We start from the raw sequence: 13,300 nt of genomic DNA on the forward strand, positions 1-13,300 counted from the left end.
TTTCTAACATGGAAGGAATTGTTGAGTGGTGAAAATGAGTGTCTGGAGCAGCGTCTCCAACTAAACTGAAAGTCACATGCAATGTGCAAGCCATGAAACTGGGACTTTCAATACATCACAGTTCAAAATAACTCTTTAATGTCAGTACAGAAACAAAGCATTCAGTGGCTTTTAGTCATACTTGTGCTGTACAGTAGCCATGCTCTGCTCCATTGCTGTAGGTGAGGAAATGGCAGTACTAAAGAGGCCCACATTAAAGACCCCTTCATTTCTAAGAACGTCACATTCTAATGGTTAGTGAAAAGGAAAAGTGAAGGACAACAATATTTGAAGTCTGAAACATTAATTTTCAAATCTAATCAGTTTCTATTGCCACTGCACACAGAAAGAACCAGTCAGGTTATACATGCTGCATTGTACCACTCATAAACAACAAAAAAGGGTTTTTTTACTTTTCCTGAAACTGTTTCTAAAAGCTTATTGATCTTAAAAAGAGTTCCCCCTTCTCCGGTAAATCAGAAGTTAAGAACATTACTTCAGCCCCTTGTTTTGAGTCCTGCAGATATCAGATATTGGCAGCTGTTGTTCAGTGAAGACAGACAAATCACACTCACAGCTCAAAATAAAGAAATGCTGTTTGGGTGAGCACAATTTGCTCTGTTCATCAAGCAAGGGCATGAAAAGTCATTTCTCTCAGCCTCAGAGAGCAGTCAGGATTTCCAGGTAGATAATTTTGTTAAGATTCATGCAATATAAATAAAAAAGAACAATATTTGCAATGTAATTCCCATTCCCATTTGCTGATTATTTTACTAGATTGAGCTCAGCTAGATACCATGCACTTGCCATGCTTTGGCCATGGCATATAGGGCAGAAACCAGTTTCTTATGTAGCTGCCTGTTCTGGAATGAACATCTGATCTATCTGATCTCAGTTTTGCAATTACAGCAATACTAGTCCTCTCCACGAATTTTACAAGATTGGGATAGCTGAACAGCAGAGCTCCTCTTTAAACTTCAGAAGAGGAGGGACACCAGAGCATAACAGGCTTGTGCAACACATGCTGACCTTTTAACACATTGACCTGTAGTGCTCTAAAAAGCCGGCAATGAATAGAGGGGAAAAGTCAGGGCTGGAGGTGACACGGTGGAGAGGAGAAAACCACCACACTGACAAGGTACAGTGACCTAGTGTCCATGAGCATTGTCCATGGCTCAGGATAACAACATTTCTGGCAGAAAAAGTATACAAATACTCAGCTGTTTCTTACTCAGATCTAGGTGTAAAAGACAAGCATCTGAGCAACAGCAAAAGCTCCTGGTCCAAGCTTCTGATGTGGTATGGCACATTAAATGTTGCAGCTTCTGGTGTCACTAAAGAGCCTTTGTCCAGTCAGACTAACAATTTACAGTTTAGACTTAAGGTGAAACAAGCAAATTACTCCTTGCTCTTATTTTACAGGCTGGCTTTGCCAGATGTGATCAGATAAAGGCACGCATTCAGTGCAGACCCTCAATCATTTTCAACCACGTTCAATACCACTTCTGGTTTAGTTTGTGAAATCTTTTCTAAAAGACGTAAACCAAGAAATTCTTAGCATCCTAATTTCCTTTTCCCCTATGGATTATTTTGCCTACTTTGAAATACTAGGAAAGCTTCTCTAAATAAGAATAGACCTTACTGATGGCTGAAGTCCTTCTCCTTCCATGAGAGGAGGGTCTGACATCACAGTCTGGGAACCAGCTTAGCTCCTTTTCCTGAAAAGAGGCAGGATACATCTTAGTATAGTTGACTTGTCCCTGTATTTCCCATCCTCCAAATCTTCCTAGGACGGTGTCTGCTGTCTTCTAAGATTTGATGAGAGAGAGAGAAAGAGGAGTAAAGGGCAAAGGCAACCAAGAGGTCAAGAAGGGATGCTTTCCCTCAGACACTGCTAACAAGGCACAGCACAGAAGTTTCACACGGCTTCAGAAACCCTTGTTCCCCGCTGGTGAGCTCTGTCCAAGCCCGGGTTCACCGAGGTCACAGCAAAAGAAAAGGTTGTGCTTTTGTTGATCAACGCTGCTAAGCAACAAGTCATAAAAACCGACATCACCCTTGTCTTCTGCTGGTTGCAATTAGAGAACTACAAACAGGATCACAGATTCAGGGCCGAGAGAAAACCTTTAGCAGTGTGAGCGTGCACCGCTCCCAGCCACACAGCTCGCGCAGCAACTTCTCATTAGACACACACCGGCATCCCCAGCCATTGCAGCCTGCACAGGGCAGGTCAGCCCAGGCCTCTGAAGCTGTAATAGCCTTTGGCTTCTCTTAGGTTGTAGTCTTTAGGTTGTAGTGGTCCCTTTTCAGTTGAAGAAACAAAGCAGAAGTGTTGTCAGCCCCTGATTAACTTCATGAATATTTGAGTCATGGTAAAAAGTGCATAACTAAAGCTTTTATAGGCTACTCTAACAGTGGAAGAGATGTAAGAGGAAATGAAGACACAGTGACACAGAGCAGGAACTCACTTTGCCACAGTATTTTAAGGAAGAACACAGCAATCTTATCATGCATTCTGAAAGGTGAAGCCTTAAAGTTGTTCCAAGCTTTAAAGTTGTTACAATCTTTTACTCAAACTACAAGAACTTCTAACTATTCCCCACTTCGAGCACAATTACAAACAAACCCACCCTTGCCAAAGGACAAGTGTCACATGGTCCCATGCAACACACAAATCCCAAAGATAGGAACAGGTGTTGAATTTATAATTTTTGTAAGCCTCACACAGCAAACACTGTCAGTCACATCAGTTTCTGTGGCTTCACAGTGAATTATCCAAGATAATTCTTATGCTCCCGTAGGAGGAAAAATAGAGAAAAATAGAGAAAAATATGTATTCCTCTTGCTGCTCCCTAATGTACCTTGTCCATACACTGTCATGAATGTCAGCCCTCTTCTTCCTTGTTCATCAGCTGAATCATACCATAGCATGACAGGAGGGAACAGAGTATGTCTGTCATCCTTCCATTCTGAGTATGTACTCTAATTGCTTCTGAGTTTTTAATTTTGAAATATTTTTTCTCAATTTACAAATATTCCATTATGAGGGGAGTGGGCTAATTTTAAATAAACTGTAAGAACATGACTGTGGAGTAGCTGAACTGGTTTTTGGAAGAGGAATCTGGTTGCTAGTCAGTCTGTGCACTGATGCCTGTCCAACTCTTCAGGGGAACACAGTAATGTTTCCTTAAATACATTCTTTACCAACTTTTGTTCAATCTTTCATCAAATTATAATGTTTTAGAACAGTCCAGCAGGAATAGTTACAGAAGCACTAAACTCTGTAAAGATGTTTTTCTCATTTTAACTCATGGAGTATGTTACTTATTGACTGTGCATCCAAGGAAGAGCAACAGAGCACTCTAAAAAAGGAAAATAAAAGAGAAATAAGAATGTTTGTACCAGTACAGAGCAAGTCAGTAATTGAATCTTGCCACATTATGAAAGAAAACTTTAAGAAGGGAACTGCATACAGTTAAAAAAAAAAAAAAAAATTTGTATTCTTTAGCTTTAGTTAACTCCCATGCCCCAAAATCTCAAACAGCCAACACATTGCAGATTTCACAAATAAGCAATATATGTGAGGAGAACATAAAGGCTGAAGCAGCATGCACAACAGGAAGTAATGCATTTACAGAAGGCGAGGGCAGATTAGATATCAAAGGAAAGTTTTTTATTACTTAAAGCAGGACATTACAACAGAACAGTAGTCAAGAAGGGGTCACTGGGTCCTGTCACTGAAAACAGAGAGATTAGATATGAAAGGAATAAGTCACACTAAGAGCATGAACTTGCTAAGAGCATTTTTTCAACCTTAAGTAACGTGGCTGTAAATATATGTGGGGCTCAGAGTAAAGACGATTGAACTGTAACCCTTACACTCTCTGACCTGTTTCAGAGTCCTGGGTAAATCACTTGATCTCACCACACTTGTTCTTGCCAGCTGTGAAACACCAGCAACATCTATTACACAGGGACCTGGGGAAAAGTTTCACACTTGCAGACAACTGCAAGACTTCGTAGAAAACAACTTTGTGCATCTAAACAGTTTATTCCTTACCTCCCTAACTCATTTGTCTAACAGTCTGTCATACCTCCAGCTACAAACCTCCTCTTGCTATTGGCTTCTCATGAAGTTATATTATTTTCCCATACTATTCTGCAATAGCTGTGGGTTTAAGTGTTAACATGAGAGCAGCTTGACAACTCCAGAAACTAAGAATATGGCAACATCCTACTCAACAGATTTGTTTACTATCTTTTTCCAGAAGCCTGTTTACTTGAAAAACAATATTTTAATGCATTTTAGCCAAGTTAATCCCACAGACCTAAAGATTATGAGCTGGAAACGTTCTTCCCGATCTTGGGACACAGAGGATGGTTTATGGTGTTATACCTGACCAGCTGAAGCTGTGCAGTCCTTCTGAAGACAATGCATCTGCCCAGCCCATGAGAACACGAACAAAACTGCACAATAAACTGAGCGGCAGCTGGCTCCAAAACACATCACAGCAAAATTTTACAGGCTGTAAAACAAACTATTTCATTACCACATGGAAGGCTCAGTTCATAGTTTGCACAGGACAGCTTTTCAGTTTGGTAGGGGAATGGCAGAAAAACAAAACAGGCACCCTCATTTACTGTTTCATTTCCAAAGACTCCTTTCAATATAAGGATATTTCTCCATCTACTGAAGCATGAGGCATAACTGAGCACATAAAGAAGGCAAATCAGATTTTCATTTAATGCTCTGCTTTAAAAGGAAAATGCAGTTTGAAGAACCTGCTTAAGCCATTGTACTTCTGCTGAGTTCATTTGTAAATTAACAGTATCATAAAAGAAGCAACAAAATGAGAAAATAATGATAGCCCACAGCTTGAGTGGATCAGTAGATCTGCATCCAGAAAATAAATACTGAAGAAGCTGTAAAACACATTCTGCTTGAGCAGGTGTCGTTTAAACAAAGCTGCAGGTTCTGTTTTACTTGCTTGGCAGCTCATGTATGACAGACAAGGAAAACAGCAGCCCTAACAGAAGAAGCAATGACCATAATAAAGGTTTGATCTGACAGATAAACACAAATGAGGTCACCTCAAAAACTGGCACCTGAAACAAAGGGACTATCAAAAAATTGAGAACTCACTGGTTAAAATGCTGCTGCTCTCATTAAATTGTTCCCCACCTGACTGTCATTTCTTCTACCAAGTATCATAAAATACAGTCAGTATTTAAAGCTGAAAAAACACAAAGGACACAAGAAGTTGCTTTTGGTTCAGGGCACTCTCTGTCATATTCAATAGAGGTTGTTTAAATAAAAAAGAAAGTGTAAGCACTGCATTTCTCTCACAATTCAGCATGGTCATAACAAAGTCACTGTGCTTCTGCCACTCCATACATTCCTTCAGCTGCCTCTTTGCAACTGATTGCAACAATCCCAAAGTAGTGATTAAGAAACAGGAGTAAGTGGTCAGAGCTCAGAAGTTCTGACAATTTAGGTGGTGGAAACCACTACCACCAGCTACAGCAGTGCAAACTTTCTTACCAAAGAAATTCCTCAGCTGTATGGCCCCCAAAACATCACAGCGCCCTTCCTTAGTGTTTCACTGCAGACAGTGCCTAGCAGGCAAAAGTTGGGATCATGATGTGACAACTGGGACAAGGGGAATGAAGAGGAAAAAATATTTTGAGGGGGAAAAAAACCCTGAACAAAAACAAACACCATGAAGGTAAAAAGAGGATTTAAGTAACCCAGTTCTCTGCTATACTGGAATTGGGTTGCCAGAAGCCAAACAGGGGAAACTGAGCTAAAGTCAAGATGCTTTTTACATACATGTCCAGAAAATCAAAACTGTGAAAATTATCACTTCAAATATATTTCTTTAAAAAATAATTTATCTAAGTACCAACAGGCTCACAAATTCTCTTGTTTTACTGTCACATCTTCAAAAATCAGCACTTTTCCACTTTATCCTTCATATTTAGTGGGTACCAGATGAGCTCTGCATTCTAGAACATGGATCAGGAAAATGTTTCCTCCAGATTTTTCTCAAAGGAAAATAGAAAATAAAAGTGCTTTTTGTTGGAAGCAGTCCTGTCTTCTGCAAGAGATAAAGAAAAAATACCAAACACGACCGGCTGTTTTGTTTGAATCCAAAAAACATAAGTCAGATCAGAAAACCACAAAACATTATTTTTAGAGACAAAGTATTCTAGTATAAAGACATTTGCTATTAAAACATCATGGGTAACATTTGTCTAATCTGATGTCTGCATGTAAAAAAAAAGTCTAACTACATTTTGCTTTTTAATAAAACATCTATTTTGAAACTGGGATGCTTAAAATTCCCTTCTCCTACTGTACTGTGTGTAATAACTAACTACAGCTTCCAAACAGGGACCAAACACCACTATGTTCTATTTATACGCATACAATTTATTTAAAACTAAGGCTGTGGTCTGGTGCTGTCAGGCAGTGCAATGTTCTTGCTGTCACTGAAGGTGAGGAAAGAAAATGCAATCCATTCTGGCAACAGCTGCTGCTATATTAGAATGGAAAGCTGCAGTGTCAACTGCTCTGAGATGACCCCACAACCAGAATCCAACCCTGCACCACCACAAACCTCGCTCTCCTGCCCTCCCCAAACCCAATCATTTTACACGGGCATCCAGTTTTTATCAAAAGATCTAAGGCATGCAGAAATAGAAGATTTGGAAATTTATTTTTTTCCAATAGGGTGTAGTAATCTCTTAGCAAGTATTTAGATTTGTCGTGATCGCTGCATATACAGAATCCAACAGAAATCTTCTGCAGAGTACTGGATAGGTTTTCTATTCATTTCCACTGTAGCAAAACATCTGAATCCACACATAGGAAAAGTGCATTTAATGTTCACGTTTACATAAAGCACTCATCAAGAACAGAGTACAAAACAACGCTCAGAGACCATCTTTGAATGCCTTCAGCAGCAGGTCAGCTGCCAGCCCAGGAGACAAGACCCCTCTAAGAACTTTTTCCTCCAGAAGCGGGATCTTATCCTTGACCGCCAGGTGAGTGCGGAAGTGCAGCAGCATGTTCTCCTGGATGAGGTTCCACATCCACACTTTCTGCTGTTTGCGCCGTTTGGCGAGCAGCTCGCCGCTGCTGAGCATGAGGTCCCGGAACTCGGCCATTTTATCCCACATCTCCGAGATGCCCTCGCCGGTTTTGGCGGAGATGCGCATTACCTGGTGGGTTCAGAGGAATGGCCAAAGCCAAGTTACCTGCTGGCCTCGAGGCTTCCAGGACCGGATCAGGTAGATTGCATGGAAATCAAGAAATGTGTGAGGGAAGCTTCCTTCAATACTTGCTTCTCGAAGCTCTAAGAATTTCTGTGCCTTCTCCCCCAACCCCCCAAAAATCCGGGATTCTACTGACTAGAAGTAGACCCTGAGATCCACACTATTTGTGATATTTGTCCAGCTGCTTGTTATGAGAATCATTTTTAGTAAGTCCTTCAAGCTAAGAGGCACATTATTGCTCTTTTACTTAAATGTAGAGTTAAGTGCATATTCTGGTAGCTATTCTTTTGCACTTAAAATATGCCAGAAACAAGGTATTTATAATTTTTTTTTTAATCTTTACTTTCCAGACCAGGAATTAATTTTGCCAATAATATTTCAGAAATCCAGCATAATCTTCAAATTGAACAGCCTGGTTTTTTTGTTTTTTTTTTAAAACAAGGCTTCTCTCCTTTTCCACACTTAGAAAAGAAAGGCTAATACTCAGGCAGCCCAGCTGACTTAAACTCAGCTTAATGGGTCAATTTCAATTTCAACACCAGGGTAGAACAAACCTCCTTTACAGATAGTTTCCACCAAAACCTTTTAGTAGATAAAATACAGCATTAAAACTGAAGACTCACAGGATGACAATTCCAATTATCTAGCCATCTTTATTATGTGAGAAACTAAAAAAAAAAAAAAAGGCAATAAAGCAAGCACATGAACTAGTGAAAAACCAAAGATAATCACAGGCTTCAGAGCTATAAGAGAGGGAGAAGTAGACTAAGGGACATTTCTAGATATGCACAGTTTACAAAAGGCAAGTGAAGTTTGCACCACTCCTGATGTCAGTAATAGCTCTGCTAGTGCAGAGATTGTAGCTCAGGGCAGGAGTCCTGGAAGGAGCACTGGCTTTGCAGTGTTTCATGTGGCACACCTCGAGACCAGAGGTGAGGCACAGACAGCAGCAATCACTTCTCCAGCACACTGAGACTAAACAACCAACTGCAATTTTTAAAAAGAGCCCAGGGAGACTAGGACAGCTAGGTGAGAAGATACCAATCTTAACTCATTCAGCACGTTCTCTGGGGGGAAAAATACAAAAAAACCCCAAACACACCACCAAAACCCAAACAAAACCAAACCAGACCCAAAGAGCCCCATAAAGCACAGGGAAGTCCACAAACCTTTGGCCTCCAAACCTTTGAACGCTTGCGAAGCAGCTTCATAGCACTGACGTACTCAGCCTGGATCCTCCGGGCAGGCACAACTAAATCACCATCAGCCTTATTGATAGCAACCAGGTCTGCCATCTCAATGATGCCCCGTTTGATGCCCTAAATGCAACAGGGACAGCACTCAGGAGTACCCAGAGGGGCTGTGACACGCTGATTCAGCACAAAAAGCAGGTCAAAATGCTTTGGCAGTTTCTGGTTTTCTCCCCCAAAAAAATATATAACTAGTAAACATGTCAAAGTTAAGCCATAGAGTATCAAAAGTTTACATCCTAATATTTTTAAAATCAAAAAGGGAGCTTAACTGTGCAGTAAGTGGATGACACTGAAAAACTTAATAATAACAACAGTATAATGGACAAAACACTACTGATATGGACTTTCTGCACAGATACTACATGCTGAATTTAAGTTTCTCTTTCTAGTCCCAGGTAGTAATCAATAAGAGAAACTGAAAAATACCTGTAATTCATCTCCACCTGCAGGTGGTAGCAGTAATATAAACATATCAACCATATCAGCCACAGCAAATTCTGACTGGCCCACACCTAAAAAATTAAATTCAGAATTTACCATTTACTACAAACTTTCAGTCCCATTAATGACAGTAATTGTGACAGATCCCAGCACTGCCCCACAAACAAATCCCACTAACAAATCAAAGACAGGGAACACAGTTAAGTAAAAGATATACAGGACTAGAAAACAAGACAGAATGAGATTTGTGTTCAAGCAGTGACCATGTACAAAAACACGGGCAAAATCAAGGCAGGGATATGCAATTATTAGCACAGCTTATTTTCATATCACAACAGGACAATCAAAGCAAACCCTAAGCACATACCTACTGTTTCCACAAGAACAACATCGTAGCCTCCTCCTTCACAGAGCAGAATAGCTTCATTTGTGGTCCTTGTGACACCTCCCAGTGTACCACTGGTTGGAGATGGTCTGATGTATGCATTCATGTCTCTTGATAACTCAGTCATCCGTGTTTTATCACCCAGCAGGGAACCTTAATGTTACATTATTTCAGAAGTGCAACACAGCCAAACTGCCCCTTCTCCCCCCTCCCCAGCAATAAATGAGTGAGGAAAGACAGATCTCTCGTACAAAGTCAGTCAAATAAGAATATCCTAGTTATAGCTGCTCAAGACTTAGCTGAGGACTAGGAAGCTACTGTCTGGTTCTTCTGCTTCTCAGAAGCTGGAAAGGCCTGACAGGCAGACCTTACTGCTACCAAACATGAAGAATCTGTGCTAGGTCAGAATGAATTCTACAACTCCTGAATGTTTTTTATGAAGCCTACACACATCAGGCCACACAGATGATTCTTGTCTGCTCCTGCCCAAAGGGACAAATCTCTGCATTATGGCTCTGACACACCTTGAAGCTGAATGATTTGTTTTAAGAGAGCTGACACGTGTCCCTGCCTTCCTTCTACTCAAACAAACTGCAAATCAGATTGAGCGAGATCTACGCACTCAACACACACTCCAAAAGATGAGAGATGCTCAATTCTTCCAGCTGCTGCAGTCTTGTGCTGTCACATTTTGCTATTCTACTGATGCATCCTGAAGGCATGCATCAAAGAACACAGACCATCTTAGCTCCATGTCATTGCAATGCTCTAGTTATTTCTTTATAAATAGTTACACACCTCTAACAGCACAGAAGCTGGAAAAATTAATGATGCTGCCTGGCAGCTGCCCCTTATGGAAAGATCTAAATCAAGATTGTATTATTTGTATCAGAGATACCAAGAATCAGGCATGCTCAGCTTGTAATTTCCCTACAATTTTTTATTGGAGAGTTACAGATCACAGGCTGTCATCAGTAATCCTGCACAACTTCAAAAAATTCAAATTTAGAAAAATAAATTGTAAGGCAACATTTGAACACTGCAAAAGAGGAAATCTGAAAGAATTACAACACTGATACATATTTTCCAGTTTTGTATCATAAAGGAAAAAAAAATATGAAAATTTGATTTCTTTTACATTTCACAGGGAAAAAAAATGAAAACTTGATTTCTTTTACATTTTACTGTTATAGGCACCAAATTTTCTTCCACTTGGCCCAAAGAGATACTTCAGTAGTTGACAAGATATAAGAAACTTAATTTAAACTCTAATTCACACTCACCACCACTTGTACTAGAGGAAGGGTCTACAGCCAACACAGCCACTTTGTGGTTTCTTTCCGTAAGCATCTTCCCAAAGCATTCTATGAAGGTCGACTTTCCAGCACCAGGAGGACCAGACAACCCTAAATAATCACATTAGGAAGAAAAAAACATTTTGTTAGTCAAATTAATAATACATCTCATGAATACCATCAACATCTAGTTGACAACAATTAATATTCTAACACAACATCACAACAAAAGCAAATAAAAGCTATGCCAAAACAAAATAGGAACTTGGCAACACAGCAGCACTTCTCCACCCCTCATCCTATTGACACCAACATAACATTGGGTTTATCCACATCTATTTCTTCCCCTCCAAATAAAACTACTTGTATGGTATGACTTATCCTTTATAACTTTCAAAATGTTATATATTAGAACTGGATTTTTCAGATTTACTACAAAAGAAACACTCCAAAAGGAAAAGCAAGCCTGTAACTTGAAGAGCTGTTCTTTCCAAAAAATGAGGCCATTTATTTGCATGTCAAAGCTCACAAACTAAGATTAGCACCAAACTTTTCTCATTCCCATGCCCCAGTTCTTGTGCTTACTACCTTTGTACAGACAGGAGATGACAGCTGGGCATGACACATGTTAGCAGTCCTTCCCTGTAAGGGAAAAACATTTTACAGCCTTCAGGAGAAGCAGGTTCAAGTCTCCTTCAGCTGAAAATCTGGCTGCTTAACAGAGGGCCATAAAACAGGAAGGTGCATGTTTTTCCTTCTGTAGACTAAAAAAGGGATTCAGGAAGTGTCCTAAAAACACCTTTAGGAAAAGACCAGGTGTGCTTGAACACATCTTTCCCTAAGTGTAGATAACATCTGCATCAATCTGCAAACTAAATAATGTTTCACCTTATAATGGTTACACAACCGACCCTGAATAACACTCCCAAGAAGCCACGATAATTCCTAAAGCATTTTCAAAAGTATTTTTCACCTCAAGCCATAATTCCACTGGACATCAGAAATAATCTAGATTGGTTTTAAAACCACAAAAAAATAACAATGCAAGACTACAGACCACAAGCAACAGTGATAATACAAGGTGAGGACAGTAAATACATGTAAGCAACTACTAGACAAGACATAAAAGGACTAACCCACTCTAAAGGCAAGTGGCTTTCCTTGATTTAACTTTTCTTGTTCCCTGTGGTAGGATAATACCTTCTGAAGGAGCACCTGGGCTACTTTCTTCTTCCTACTCTGAGTTGATTCTATGAGTGTAATGGATTCAGCTAAACAGGCTCTGTGGCCCTGGATTAGCCCCTGGTAAAGTCTGTCTACAAGTCTCTGCTCCCGGTCAGAAAGTGCCTCTGCTTGCTGCTCGGGGGCTGCTTGCTGGCACAGCTCTCTGCTCAGAGCGTTTGATGAACAAATCCATTTTGTGTGACAGTGAAGAGCTGGCCCAAGAGACTCAAGTCCCAGGAAATCTGCTCGGGAAGCGAAGCGAAAGTTCACGAAGTAAGTTCTTCTGGAGAAATAACAACGAGGGAATCTCAGCAGCAAAGAGGGGATCTTCATCTTGTTTGGAACTAAAAAGTACCAGAGTTGTCAGACCAATTCTGTTTGCAGACACCCTAAAGAAAAGGAAAAACATTTTAACTTTCCTCAAAGCACTTGTGAGGACGCAAATTAAGTTCACGTACACCCCTGATCATCAGCTTTGATTTTATCTGTGCCTGCTGCCTTTTCCCATCAGACACAATAAAAACACGCTATAGAATCAAAAGCACAGCATCTCTTTATTATCATACTTCATAAATGAAAATATTTTTAAAAAGTACTTTTAAATAAGCCTCTGAGAGCACACGCAGGACACTACAAACGCAGGAGCAATCAATCCTTACGCTTACGGAAATGGTGATACATTCTAATTTGACGGGCTATTTTAGGGCTGTTTTTAACAATTATTCGGAACGAGGGAATATTGGCACTTATTTCCATCGGAGAGAGGAAAAAAGGGGGGTGGGGGAGAGTTCAGACGCAAGAACATTTAGAAATAAACAGGAGGAGCTGAAGCCTCCCCGAGGCGCCCGGGCGGCCCCAGCCCCGCTCCCGCCGCGCCGCCTCGGCCCGCGGCGGCCGCTGAGGGGAGGAGGGCAGGGAAAAGCCACCATTCCCGGCCGCTGCCCGCCATTCCCGGCCGCTGCCCGCCATTCCCGGCACCTACCGGAGCCGCCCCGCTCCGCCCCGGGAAGTGACGCCCTCAGGCTGAGCCGGAACCCGCTGCCCCGCAGGGAAAGGGCCGGGAAAGGGGCGAGCCGGCCGGGAGAGGAGGGTGCTGAAGGGGCAGGGAGCTACCCCGCCATTGCCCGGGCCTCCCAGAGCGGGGGTCCAAGGCTCGGGTCTGGCCATTCCTTGGGTACACAAACTTCCGTGGCCGTGGAGTCACTGTCTCCCTGCCTTGGCCTGACAGTGATGGATGTTTCAAATCGTCTTTTCCCTCCTGATTTAAGGTATCCACTCTGAATCCGTGCATGGCGATTTACCACTGCTCCCCCTTCGTTTCATACCCCAGGAAGGGAGAAGAAATGCTTAAATCCCCACCTGTGTTTATTAAATCACGTTTATTT

The 13,300-nt window shown here is 41.2% G+C and overlaps 1 protein-coding gene across 1 annotated transcript; it reads right to left on the reverse strand.

Annotated features, from left to right (window-relative positions):
- Positions 1-6,739: 6,739 nt before the first annotated feature.
- MMAA (metabolism of cobalamin associated A) lies at positions 6,740-12,955 on the reverse strand. The gene is made up of 7 exons (XM_059843973.1): positions 12,898-12,955; positions 11,828-12,304; positions 10,680-10,802; positions 9,379-9,549; positions 8,997-9,082; positions 8,487-8,636; positions 6,740-7,263 (listed from the first exon to the last, which is right to left on the reverse strand). The coding sequence occupies exons 2-7, from the start codon at positions 12,246-12,248 to the stop codon at positions 6,976-6,978; spliced, it is 1,239 nt and encodes a 412-aa protein (XP_059699956.1). The 5' UTR covers positions 12,249-12,304; positions 12,898-12,955; the 3' UTR covers positions 6,740-6,975.
- Positions 12,956-13,300: the final 345 nt, after the last annotated feature.

The sequence above is a fragment of the Haemorhous mexicanus genome, chromosome 4, assembly GCF_027477595.1.
Source record: "Haemorhous mexicanus isolate bHaeMex1 chromosome 4, bHaeMex1.pri, whole genome shotgun sequence".
In the NCBI taxonomy this organism is placed as follows: domain Eukaryota; kingdom Metazoa; phylum Chordata; class Aves; order Passeriformes; family Fringillidae; genus Haemorhous; species Haemorhous mexicanus.

Coding starts and splice junctions, on each gene's coding strand:
- MMAA (XM_059843973.1), bottom strand. CDS start 12,248: ATGAAGATCCCCTCTTTGCTGCTGAGATTCCCTCGTTGTTATTTCTCC. Junction 10,803..11,827: donor GCCACTTGCCTTTAGAGTGG/GTTAGTCCTTTT, acceptor GTGATTATTTAG/GGTTGTCTGGTCCTCCTGGT. Junction 9,083..9,378: donor TGTTCTTGTGGAAACAGTAG/GTATGTGCTTAG, acceptor TTAATTTTTTAG/GTGTGGGCCAGTCAGAATTT.